Source organism: Sturnira hondurensis, unplaced genomic scaffold (genome assembly GCF_014824575.4).
Source record: "Sturnira hondurensis isolate 20B ecotype Veracruz unplaced genomic scaffold, ASM1482457v3 Scaffold0007378, whole genome shotgun sequence".
NCBI lineage: Eukaryota > Metazoa > Chordata > Mammalia > Chiroptera > Phyllostomidae > Sturnira > Sturnira hondurensis.
Genome location: NW_028080009.1, coordinates 826,502 through 839,350, shown reverse-complemented (window position 1 = coordinate 839,350; position 12,849 = coordinate 826,502). Strand labels below are relative to the sequence as shown.

At 45.7% G+C, this 12,849-nt stretch overlaps 1 protein-coding gene across 1 annotated transcript in view; it reads right to left on the bottom strand.

Moving 5' to 3' along the window:
• The window catches only part of DNHD1 (dynein heavy chain domain 1), a 67,430-nt gene extending 56,465 nt beyond the window's left edge, over positions 1 to 10,965 (bottom strand). The window contains exons 1-5 of the mRNA XM_037051600.1: positions 10,384 to 10,965; positions 9,340 to 10,108; positions 6,250 to 6,423; positions 1,157 to 1,360; positions 965 to 1,075 (exon numbers count right to left, since the gene is read on the bottom strand). Coding sequence (XP_036907495.1) covers positions 965 to 1,075; positions 1,157 to 1,360; positions 6,250 to 6,423; positions 9,340 to 10,108; positions 10,384 to 10,552 — 1,427 coding nt within the window. The 5' untranslated portion in view covers positions 10,553 to 10,965. The remainder of the gene's footprint in view (positions 1 to 964; positions 1,076 to 1,156; positions 1,361 to 6,249; positions 6,424 to 9,339; positions 10,109 to 10,383) is intronic.
• Between the last annotated feature and the right edge of the window lie 1,884 nt (positions 10,966 to 12,849).

Here is a 12,849-nt window from a genome sequence, read left to right as displayed (position 1 = left end):
TTAAATTAATTTTTTTAAAGAGAAAAGTCCCTTGCTGGTGTGCGGGGTTTAAATTCAGATCAGTCCAGCCTCCAAGCCCTCATGCTGTTAATTTTGGTGTGATGATTGGGCGAGGCCGGAAGACGCCTAGAACAGAGGTTATAAACTGGCAGCCCGGGGGCCAAATTCAAACTGAAAGGTTTTCGTATGTACCACTAAGAGTTAGCTAGTGTTTTAATGAAACTTTGAGCTAACCAGTTAAAATAAAGAAATTTTACAACAAAATGTGGATTTCCAAGAAATCCTGAAGAATAAGGTGGTCAACATGCTGGACCTATATTCCCAATGGCAACAGTCAGAATGTGACTATCTGCTTCAGGAGCAACCTCCGGATCACAGTCCCTACGCATCACACTGTGTGGCCCCAAACCCACCACGTGTCTCCCATGGCTCTTGCTTGGGGCCCGTAGGCATTTGTCACAGAAGATAATTGGGGCAGCTGAGGAGTGCAGAGAAAGCAAGAGAATACTGAAAATAGGAACAACTGAGCTTTTCCAAAGACAAAATCCAAGTAATACGGTGGAAAATACAGGCAGTCTGGATTCAAATGCCTGAGTTAGAGAGATCCCCAGAATGGTACTTAGTGAGTGCGTGATCCGGGCAACCTGATGTAGAAATACTTAATTATGTGGTGATATGTTCAGAGGGAAAAAACTGATTACTTAACAATATGTAGAGTCCGATCACAATTACGTATGTGATAGAAAAAAAAACTAGAAGGAACAAAATAATGGACAAAACCAAAAAAGACTAGAAGGATATGCAACAAAATGGTTATAGTGGCTATTGTACAAGTGGAGGGATTAAAACTCTTTTCCCCTTTGTGCTTCTTTGTGTTTCCCAAATGTCCTACAAAGAACATGTTGCTACTTTTTATAAAAATGATACTAAAAAATCCATCCAAGTTGAATTTTGAAGACCTCACCTGCTGACATGGAGCAGCGCGGCCCCGAAGTGAGGCACAGCAAAGAGCAGATGCTTCCCCAGGAGAGACCGGCGCCGAAGCAGCCCCTGGCACTTCACACTCTTCTTCCAGCTACAGATCAGAGGGCAGTGAGGACATGCTGCTTGCTCTCCGCAACACTTGCTCCCAACCCCCACACCCGTCATCACCTACCGGGCCCAGGCCTTGCGTAACAGGCAATTCCTGAAGAATGGGATGAACTGGAGCTGTTGCCAGAGGACAGAGTGGCGGTGCCAGGTACCCAGGGTTATGGTCTCAGTGCCCTCCACCGGATGCACATGCAGGATCCCAAAGGGAGAGAAGATGTAGTGCTCAGGGTCCACCTTGCTTGGTGGCACGACCACCAGGCTGTAGGGCCTTTAAAAGGGGGCTCTGGTCAGTGGGAGTTCTGGGAACTCGTGCAGACTTCAGGAAGGGACGAAAGAAAGGAGAGGAGATTTGAAGATAAAGAATGGAGTCAGGAGAGAAGGCAGTAGAAAGTGAGAAGAGGGGGAAAAGAGCAGAATGATCTTCAAAATAGGAAGATGGAACAATTATTATTAAGAAGCCAAGGATAGATGGGAAGAAAGAAGAAGACCCCTAACCACTTCCAAAAAGTTCCTATCTCCAGACCTAGACAGCTTACATCCCATCAAATCTAAGACTGCCATCAGTTGTAAGATGCAGTATTTTTCAATGAAACACTAAAATAAAAAATGCTGCCACTATGAATCTCCATCAATCTGTAAGGTGCACCACAATTTCAGAGATGTTGAAATGTGAAAAAAACATGCATCTTGGAAATGATAAGATACACATATGTCCAGACACCGAAATAGCACCAGAGATAACCACAGAGTGCCATCTGGAGTGATTGAGGGTGGGGAAAGGCAGGGGGCAACTGGAAGACCAGATCCAGGCCAGAAAGAGGAAAACTGCCACCTAGTAAACAAGGTATCTCCAGAGCCATCTTAAAATCCTACTAAAGTCTCCTACTTCAGAGAAATGCACCTACATTCCACATTAAATACAATTTCTATGTAGCTCTATAATAGTTGTACCTTGTTACAGTACACTAATTGGCATAATGCTATGCTTGGGCACATTTAATCAAACACTTACTCATTTTTATTTGGCAGTTTTCATAACTTGGAGCCAGGAATATTTTTAAGCACTGAGTACATGTTACGACGCCCTTTGAAAGCTGTATATGCCGTGCTGGTCCTGTGCTTATAATGCCTACAAGATAAAACCATCCTCCTCTATCTCTTATCTCTCTCCACTTTCTAGAATACATTATTAAGCAAATGACTTAAGAGTGTTCAGATACATTATAGAATGAACCGAGTCAAGTCACATAAAAACTTTATTTCTGACAAAGTAACTAGATCTTTCAAGCACTATTTTCCTCAAATTACAGATGAAGAAAACAAACACTGAAACAAAGAGAAGTCATAACTTTGCCCAAGGCAGTTAAGGAAAGAATACAGAATTTAAACCAGATCTACTTAACTCAAGCCTCCACTCTCAACTGCTGGGCCATTTACTTCCCACCGGACAGCTGCCTACCCTAATTGAGCCCTAGCTGTCCCAGAGGGACACATCTGTCCTTATGACTTTCTTAATGAAGGCTACTCTTTCTGCCCAGGGCCAGGAGTACTCCCCTCACCACCAATGGCCACTGCTCCTTTGGGGGGATAGTCTCTCATTCTATAAATATTTATTAAGCCAAGCACTGTATCAGGCATTCCACTTACAGCAAAGACCAAAAAAAGTCCAGTTCCCAACTTCATGTGGTTTAGTCAAACCTTTGATCAAGTTCCCCTTCTGTCCAAAGACTGTGACTGGAGATGAGAACACAAAAATTACCACACAGTCCTTGCCCTCAAAGAACTCAGATCAACTGGAGTATTAAGTGATGCCGGAGAGTAATGGGGCAAGTGAAGATCTTGCTGAGTCCCAGGCCGAGTATACTCAACTGCTTCCAAAACATCTCAAACTTTTATGTCTCATGTGTACATGAAACCCAGCAAGTTCTATACTGAATTAATCATTTACCCCTTCCCAATATATTCCTGAACTGGATAATTCATTCATTCATTCAACAAATGTTACTGACTTTGTACCCTATGCTAAACTGTCCTAAACCTTGAGGATACATTGCAAAACATTACAAGCAAAACCCCTGCTCTCAGTCCACTGGAGAAGGTGGCAAACTTAATGGGGTGGGGAGGATACTGGCAACGCCACGGGAGGAGGGAGTGAAGCTGTAAGTGGGCAGTAAGGGTGGGGAGGTGGCAGTGGGGCAAACACTCTAAAGAGTGAGGGGATACATTCTTCTGTGAGTATGAATCAAAATCTAGGCCAAAAATGAATAAATGCAAACACACTGAAAAAGCCCTATTATATGGCAAATAAACAAAATCAAACAACAAATGCCAGGTTTCTACTGGCTGATGGCACACTAGAAATTTGAACCAATACTCCCCCTTGAGAAGTAGAAAAACTGGGCAAAATATCTGGTTAGAATGTGAAAATCATCTGTATGAACCCATCAGAGAAGCTGCAAAGTAAATCCCCTGGGCTTTGGGTTGGGAACCTAGTTACAATATATGTTAAACCAAAAAACCCCTCCCTCCTTGCTGCGGATCCTAGGCAACCTCTGCTACTTCTGCCCTTTCTGAGTCTGTCGACAGCTCAGCTCCTCCTCTCAATGTTTTATGAGTGTAGAGTAAGCCAGGCACACAACTGCCCCTATTGGAACCGACAGGGGCCCGTTTGGGGAAAAGGCTGCACCAAATGTGAAACTTGCTTCACTGGGTTTCTTCCTTGGCAGATGCTGGCCCTGAAATGATTCACTGCCCTTTCGGTTCTCTTCCTCAGGGTTTCTTGTCTCTCTCTCTCTGCCTAATTATCTTTGATTGTGCTGCTTCTCTGATGATGACTGAGCTGACAGTTTAAAGCCCTAAGCTTATAATTTTCTTTCTGTAAGATTTCCACCATGGTCACCTTTTCTCACATGGCTCGGCCCATGGTCGTTGCTGCCAGGCAGTCAGGTGTAGCAGCCGCTAGGCAGTTCATCGCATTCCACCAAAAGAGATAACTCAATTATTTGTGGTGGCACTGTCACTGGTGTCCTATCTCCCATTAGCAAGGAGCTCAATACTGTTCAAAGCCAAGTACATTTTCAGACCAATATCAGAATCCCATATTTAAGGTTCGTTTCCTGGGACTGCTCATGATACCAAGTACTGTATCAGTCAGTGACGTCCAGGAAGGAAAACTGGAACCACACTAAGCATTACAACAAAGTGAATTCAATAGAAAGAATGTGTTTTGTTTTGTTTTTAAAATATTTTATTTATTTATTTTTATGAGAGAGGGGAAGGGAGGGAGAAAGGGAGAGAAACATCAATGTGTGGTTGCCTCTCACACGCCTCCTACTAGGGGACCTGGCCCGCAACCCAGGCATGTGCCCTGACTGGGAATAGAACCAGTGACGCTTTGCTTTACAGCCTGGGTTCAATCCACTGAACCACACCAGCCAGGAGAAAGAATGTGTTTTTAAGAAGGTCTCAGAGGACTGAGAAAGCAAAAAGGGAGCACTAAGGTAGCACAGAGGTAATAACTGCAGGAAATGGATGCCAGCCCCAGAACTAGAGAAACAAAGGGAAGAAGTTTGAGTTCTTAGAAGCTATGAGCATGGAGAAGGTATTGTAGAGTTGGAACTCGAATTTCTAAGGTGATGCTTCCTGGCTGCTACCAGTACCTAAGGATTTGGGAGGAGAAGCCTTGCAGAGTTGACACTCAGAATTCCGATGGAAGGGTGTCACCTGGCTGGTGTTGGTGACCCCCTCTCGGGGTCATGAAGAGGCTGATTCCGCAGTGCCTGCTGCTGCTGGCATGAAGGCCCATTTGTGGGGCAACGCTGACAGGAAGAGCAAACAAAGAAGGAGAAAGTCCCTTCTCCTCTCCTGCTGTCTAGTCTCCTTCTAGCACCCCCTCTTAATTAAACCTAACTGGGGGGCAGCTGAAAAAATAAGAAATAAAGTTCTCAGTCTTAGCTGAAGTACCACAATGCAGAGAGAGAAGAGTTAAATTAGAGCCAATCACAACGGCTTAATAATTGGCACAATGCTCTCAGTGAATGTTTGCGAAATGAATTGATTTTTACATGAATGGATGACACCGATTCATAGTGCTACCTAAGTCCAGGAGAAAAAGTTCAGTGTGTACGGGAAATAAGGCTCTCGGCAAGGATGTATCCAATATTGCTTAAAGGCATGGACTTTTGAATTAAGACAGTCCTGGGTTTAAATCCTGTTTCCACCACTTACTTGGCTTTGGACAAGTCACTTCACCTCTCTATTCATCAGTCTACTCATCTCACGTATGGAAATAATAATAGCACCTACCTGGTAGGTGAGGATTAAATAACACATCTCACATGTTTATTAGCACAGTGCCTGGTGTACAGAAAAGTGCCATTAATGGTAGTTATTACTAGTACTTCTGAGAAAAAGTGAGATTTGAACAGTGTTTTTGAAAATATATAAGATTTGGATCTAATGGAAGAAAGTAAATAAATGGCTCTCCAGTCAGTGGGAGAAGGAGATTTGTTTATATAGCTCCAAAGATAAAACTAGAACTGGGAGGTAATTGTTTAAGGAGAATAGATTTTGCCCTGGCCAAGTAGCTCAGTTGGTTAGAATGTCATACCAATACACCAAGATTGTGGGTTCGACCCCCAGTAGAGCACATAAGAAATCAACCAATGAATGCATAAATAAGTTGAACAACAAATCAATGTTTCTCCCTCTCTCCCCTCTTCTTTTCCCTATTTATCGATTTTAATCAATAAATTAAAAAAGTGTTTTAAAAAAAAGAACAGATTTTGGTTCACCCTAAGGAACAGAATACTTCAGGAAACAAAACTTCCCTGACACCATACAGATTTAAACAAATGCCTGATTCATGCTTTGAAATTGGAAAAAGTTGCATTAAATTTCTTCCTGAAGTAATGACCAAATGCTTCTATCATTCTAGGACAGACTAAAGAAGACAGAGCAAAAAGTAGAAGAGGATGACTAGGACAAAAGACTGTGAGGCTGCGGTAAAGGGAAGAGGGAGGGAAACTGGGAGACAGAGGAGAAACGAGAAAGCAGAGGAGGAAGTACAGGAGAGGATCGAGGAGGGAGAGAAGAAGGGAGAGGCAGCATGGGAGGAAGTCAGGGAGTGGAAGAAGAAGTCTAGATTTACGCTCTTACCTAAAGTACCGGCTAGGAGCCACATTGAGGTAGAGGAAGTGAATCTTCTTCAGGTATCTCTCCCTCTTCAGAATGGTCATCACCCGGCTCCCCAGGAGAGAAGTCTGAGGTAAGAAGCCAGGGCTGCTCTTTCGGGAGGTCTTCTTTCCAGGAACTTCAGAATCAAGCTGAGACCTGTGTGAGAAAAAAATCAGGAGAGACGAGGCACCGCAAAGAAGTCAGGTTGCCGCTGTTGGCCAGTGAGAGAGGCTAGGTCAGGTGCCGAGAAGACCCGATTTGGCACTGCCGGAGCCTTTTTTACTGCCTACACAGCGAGAGTGATCACCTATGGAGTAAATACGTCTATGGTACGGCACAGATGGGAAACTACATTCACATAGACATGCACGGTCAACTCTTTCCTGATAAGTGACTCATCATTCTGGATTGATTGTAATTACTACAAAATAAATATTATGTAATACTGAGTAAAAGTAATGGGAATGCTTTTATTTTCCCAACTTGCCACCCTGCAAGCCCGCAGTCCTAGATCCCTCCTCTTTGGCAACTTCCCTAACTTTCTAGATCTCCTATCTTTGTTCCCATTACACCCACTTCCCAACCCTACCCAACCTCCGCATCCTGTTCTTCTTGCTCTTCCCCCATCATCATTCAACCTCCAGCTTCACATCCTTCCCTTTCAAGCCACGATCCAATGTTTCAACCCCTTCAATCTTCTTACACTTCTAACATACCAGCCAACAAAATTAATATGAAAATTAATGATCTAAGAAACCAAAAGTTAATTACCTAGACTGACAATTTTGGTTGGAGTGACCTCAGAGTGCGCGCGCGCACACACACACACACACACACGCACATGCGCGCGTGCACACACACACACACACACACACAACCCTCTGAATAATTAGATTTAACCAGTCAAAGTGTACCTGTGTTATTAATTGACCTAAGCCTAAATCAACAGAATGAGTTACCCCAGGGATAACAGGGCAATTCTATTTTAAAGTTTGTATCAGTCCTGGTTGATGTGGCTCAGTGGATTGAGCGCCAGCCTGGGAACCAAGGGGTGGGCCAGGTCCCCAATTTGGGACATGGGAGAGGCAACCAGTCCATGTATCTCTCACATATCGATGTTTCCCTCCCGGTCTTTCTCCCTCCCTTCCCATCTCTCAAATAAATAAGTAAATAAATAAATAAATAAAATTATTTTAAATGTAAAAAAAATTCATATCGACAATAGAGTTTACGACCTGATGTGGGATCGGGACCTCAATAGTGTAACTGCTATTAAAGGTTCATTTCCTTAACAATTAAAGTCCTCTGTGATCTAAGTAGGTTCAAAAGATCACAGAGCCAGGAATATTGGCTCCTCTCTCGGTTTCTGGTGTCCAGTCGCAACTGTGGGCTCCCTCTACTCCAGTGTCTTAGTACAGGTCCTCAGCTCTCTTTTTCAGCGTCGGTAGCTGCTAACCAGGCCTCCACCAATCCGGCCATGCTCCCAGGCCCCTCCCTTCTCTGTCCAGAAAAAACTGAGGCTCTTAGCCATGAACTAATTCCCTGAAGTTCAGCTTCTTTCCTGCATATTTATCTGTATTCCTAACCTTGCCCCCCAATTTGAGCGGAAGGAGTATCCTCTCTTCCCTGAAAGGCTAATCCTTCTATTTGTGCTCTGGGTTCCTTATCCCCTATTCATGAGGGATTTTCACTCTGTTCCCTTTACCACTCACATGTTCTCTTTACCAAATACATGTAGAACCTACATGTATCTGCTCTGCATATAGTTATTGAACACCCACTTCTCAAGTGCTATCCTAAGGGTTATAAAAATCTCTCTATTCTTTTTTTTTAAGAGTCCTACCCAGACACCATGATTTTTTCAATTTGCTGTCCTATTATCTCTCTCTTCCTTTCAAGCCTAGCTTCATGAAAGAATGGTAAAACGTAATTTGCACTTCATCACCTGTCCACTCCTGAGTGTACTACAACCTGGCTTCCCTCTCAGCAACTCCACTGGAGGGGCTCTTGCCTAACTCCTCCTTGTTGCTAAATCCAATGAACATTTTTCAGATTTTTCTTACTTGCCTCAGTAGCATTTAACTGCACTGACTGCTTCCTCTTTCTTGAAACTCTCCCCTTATTTCAACTCACTTCCTAACCTGCAAGGTATTTGAATTCTAACCTATACCCAAACTCCTCTGATGTGCTTTCTCCTAACTGTGCACACACACCAGAGAAGCAGCCAGAGGAAAGGCAGTAGTCCTGATTTTACAGCGCTTAGCACAAATTGTAATTACCTGTTACCTGTATCAACTTATTTAACATCTATCTCCCTGACTAAACTATAAAACCCAACCGAAGGGATTGTTCACTTCTTTATCCTCAGCATCTAGCAGTGTCTGATATACAGGGAGGAATTCCAAGACTAGAGTTAGAGAACTCTCAGAAGAGGTCTCTGTTAACATTTTGAAATTCTAAAGAAAACAATTAGAGCCAGGTTGGGGGGGAAATCATTAGTAAAGAGGCCAGGATACCCGTATTGACAAGGCAAGAAGACCTCCCTGGAAGGATCAAAGTGACAGTCCCATCTGGCAGTGCTGGCAACCCTAAGCTGCCTTAGCTCACACTGACAGAGTGGGAAGGCCCTCGGACAAACACTCACCTAGGAACATCCCACGGGAAAGACCTGCACATGCCCAGCCTCCAGTACTGAGCACTATTTCATCCTGGAGGCGAGGCTCAGGGATTACGAATGAATGAGAAAAAGAACTAAGGAGGCTTCCAGTACCATTTGAGAAAGAATCCTGGAAACTCTGCAAACTCAAGCTGTCTTCTGAAGCTTTGGCCTCCTCAGAGCTGACTTTAGATTTTCATGAATTTCTGCATTTCCCTATGGGGCTTAACACTAAAACCACTGGGTTTATTTTGCAGTCAAAAAGGAAGAGAGGAGTAGCCTCACACCAGCTTGGCTTGGGGTTAAACTAATCCCTAAAATCAAAAGAAAGTTTAGACCGAATGACCCAGGAAGCACCCATAAACTGGCTCCCTCCCCTCCTCTGCTCCAAGCCCCAGACTGGGTCCCTCACTTACTCAGCCTTTCTTCTTCCAAAAGGCTCCTCCTCTGCGTAGTCAGTGCCACTGCTTTCATACTGTACAGGGATGTCGGTTGCCAGTGCCAAGGGCAGGAGGCTAAGGCCGCCTCGCCACTGGGTCTCTTTCAGAGCCACCTCGGCACCAACGATACCCAGGCTGTGCTGCAGCTCAGACAGAGTCAATGGTCGCAGCCATGTGGCCAACTCCTCCTCTCCTTGCTTCCCATCCCTCCGGGCCTGCACAAAAGGGCATGCTGGGAGTGGGAGCCCATGATGGAACCTCTGCTTCTGAAGACAGCAGTCAGCATGGGACACACTCTCTAACAAAGAGGTGTCTGGGGGAAAGGCCTGGTCTATAGCATCAAGCAGGTCCAGCCGGAGCTGGGATTGGACCCATGGTGCCCAGTGGTACAGCTGTTCCAGGAAGGGCAGCAAATCGAGGTGGCCCACTAGCAGCGCACGGTACGGTGGCAGCAGACGCAGCACTGAATGCAGGTAATGCCAAGCTACGGGGCTTCTGTCCTGCAGCACAGCTGAGAACAGAGCCCGGAGTTCAGCTACCAGGAGCTCCAGTGCCTTCAGGATCTTCCTCCGACCCCTCTGACAGCACCGAGACTCAAAGGCATCAGGTGACAGCTCTTCAGAAGATGAGCCTACCCTCCTCTCTGAGGCCAAGAAGAGCTGGGCATTCAACTGCTGGCGAACTGACCTTGCCCACTGCTCAGGCTCCAACTGCCAGTTCCATGCTCCTGGCTGCTGGGCCTCACCTGCTTGGCCCAGCCCAGGAAAGGAGCAAGAGAAAGGGGTCTTAGGCTCTGGTCAAGGGATGGTCAGGGACAACAGGGTTGGAGGAAAGAAGGCCCTTAGGACAGGGAAATGGGAGATGCAGGGCAGAGCCAGACCAGCAGAGGGCCTCTCCTGGGACTCTCAACCCTACCTCCAGCCTCCCCCATAACTCTAGTAATAAGGCCACCTGGGACTGACCTAGGGACCCTCCAGTGTACGACTTCCTTCCCACCACCCAGGACACTGTCTCCCTCACCTGGCCTAATGGGTACAGGAGGCAAGGGAGGGGAAGAGAGACAGATCTGTCGGTGAGGTTTCATCATGGAGTGCCTGTTGCAGAAATGAATGAACTTAGAATTGGGTCCTAGGCACAGGTTCACTCTACTCACAGCCACCCATAGGCAAAGAGACAGGCAGACATACATATGACCACTTGTAGAGACAAACTGATACACACACGGAAAAAGCTCACTCAGAGAACCTTGGGAATAGTGCACAACCGTCACTGGAGTGGAGCCTAGCGATCTTCTGAAGAGATGGAACAGGTTGTTTCTCAGAGGCAGCAAAGCCCCAGTCCTGTCTGCGGGTGGGCTGAAAGGGCAGCTGAGGACAGAAAGCAGGGGGCGCAAGGGAACCACTTGGTCAGGAGGGGCGGGGCCAGGCTGGCAGGTGGAGGAAAAGAGAAAAAAGAAGAAGGAGATGGGAAGGAGGGATCAGTGGGAAAGTGAGAGGAGGGGACCTTCCAAGGGGCAGTGGTGAGCGTGGTCCCCTGGACGAAGGGAAGATCCTGATCTCTGGACTCCTCCGCGGCTCCAGTGCCTTCCAGCTGTTAGAACGGTTGCTAGATCCCTCCCGTGAGGCTCAGCGCTGACGCCTTGAGCACCAGAGCGAGAAAGGGGAGGGATCTAGTAACCGTTGGGATACAGAGGCAGACCAGGGTGCAGGGCCAGGCTGAACGTGTTGGGAATTCAAAGGCAGCCTGCCTGTGGCAGACAACAAACACGGTTGATTAGGAGAAGTAGCGATCCTGAAGGCATGTGGGCAGACGTAACCCTTACGCCTGTTTATGCATTCACTGAGCAGCTAAGCTGCGGCCAGGCGCCGAAGACCTGTCATTGAGACCACCCCTCTCTTCCCGCCACATACCCACCTACCCCATCTCAGCGACAGAATTCTTGACCACAAGAAGCTCAAAATTGGAGGTGAGGGGTAGGGCTGAATAAAAAAGAAAATAGAAATTCAGCAGAGCACTACCTGAAATCTTAATTTGCGTATCCGACTGCTTGTTTAATGTCTCCATTTGCATATCTGACTTGCATATCTCAAATTTAAAATGTCCAAAACCAGATTCCTAACTGCCCCCACAAAGGCACCTTCTTCTTTCACCGTCTTCCCCATCTCAGTAAATGGCAAGCCCATTATTTCCAATTGCTCAGATCAAAACCTTGGAATCACCTTTGACTTCTCTTCCTCTCCCTCCCTCCCCTCCCAACATCACGTCTTACCCTTCAGCAAGTTCTGCTGGCTCTGGCTTCAAAATATATCCAGAATCCTACCACTTCTCACCACTTTAAACAGTACAACCTTGGTCTCAGCCACTATGACCTCTCACCTGGATTATTCCATAGCTTTCCAACTGGTCTTCCTGCTTCTATGCTTGACCGTACAATTTCTCTGTTCAGAACAGCCAATGACCCTTTTCAAACATAGGCAGATCCCATCACTCCTCTGCACAAAAGCTCACAAATGCCTTATTATCTCATTCCTTCAGGTGGGAGCCAAAGTTCTCTGATGGACCACAAATTGCTCTGTCTGTACTCCCTTTCCCATTCACTAGACTCCTGCTGTGCCTGAATCACACCAAGCACACTACCACCTCAGAGCCTACATATGTCTGTAATTGTGAATCAGTTAGGAGACAGACAAGCATTCTGTGGCCAGGTAACAAATTTCCACAAACTAAGCAGCTTGAAAACAACATTCATTTAGTATCTTACAGTTCTGTAGATTGAAATCCTGCATAGTTTAACTGGGTTCTCTGTTCAGAGTGTCATAATTGCGATCAAGGAGTTGGCTAGGCTGAGTTCTTGCCTGGAGGCTCTGGGGAAAAGTCCTCTTCCAAGCTCATTCCTATTGTTGATGGGATTCACTTCCTTGTGGTTGTGGTTCCTTCCTGACCATCAGCCAGGGGTCACTCTCAAGTGCTAGAGGTCACGGCCTTCCATTCTCTATGGCCTCTCTCTTTTTAAGCCAGCAACACTCCTTCAAACCTTTCTCATGCTTTGCATCCTTCTGATGTTCTTTTCTGCAACCAGCCAGAGAAAACTTCCTGCTCTTAAAAAGTTCATGTGATTAGGTGAGGCCCACCAGATAATCTCCCTTTCTTACCTCAAGTATGCCATATAAAACAACCCCAATTACATAAGTAAAATCTATCATATTGACAGTCCAAGTGATAATGTAGGGTATGTAGGCAGGGGGTGGGAACTCTTGGGGACCATCTTAAAATTCTTCCTACTATACATATACTGCAATAACAGAAAGACCCCCAAAATACAATGACTAAAACATGATCAGTTTGTTTTTTTCTATCACATAACTGCCCAGGTATAGTCACTCCAGGAGTAAAATGTCAGCCTTTTAGTTGTTCCGCCTCCTCCAAGAAAGTGGTCCTGGTCTTCATGGTCCAAGAGATTTTACCACTATGCCTGCCTGCTAGGTC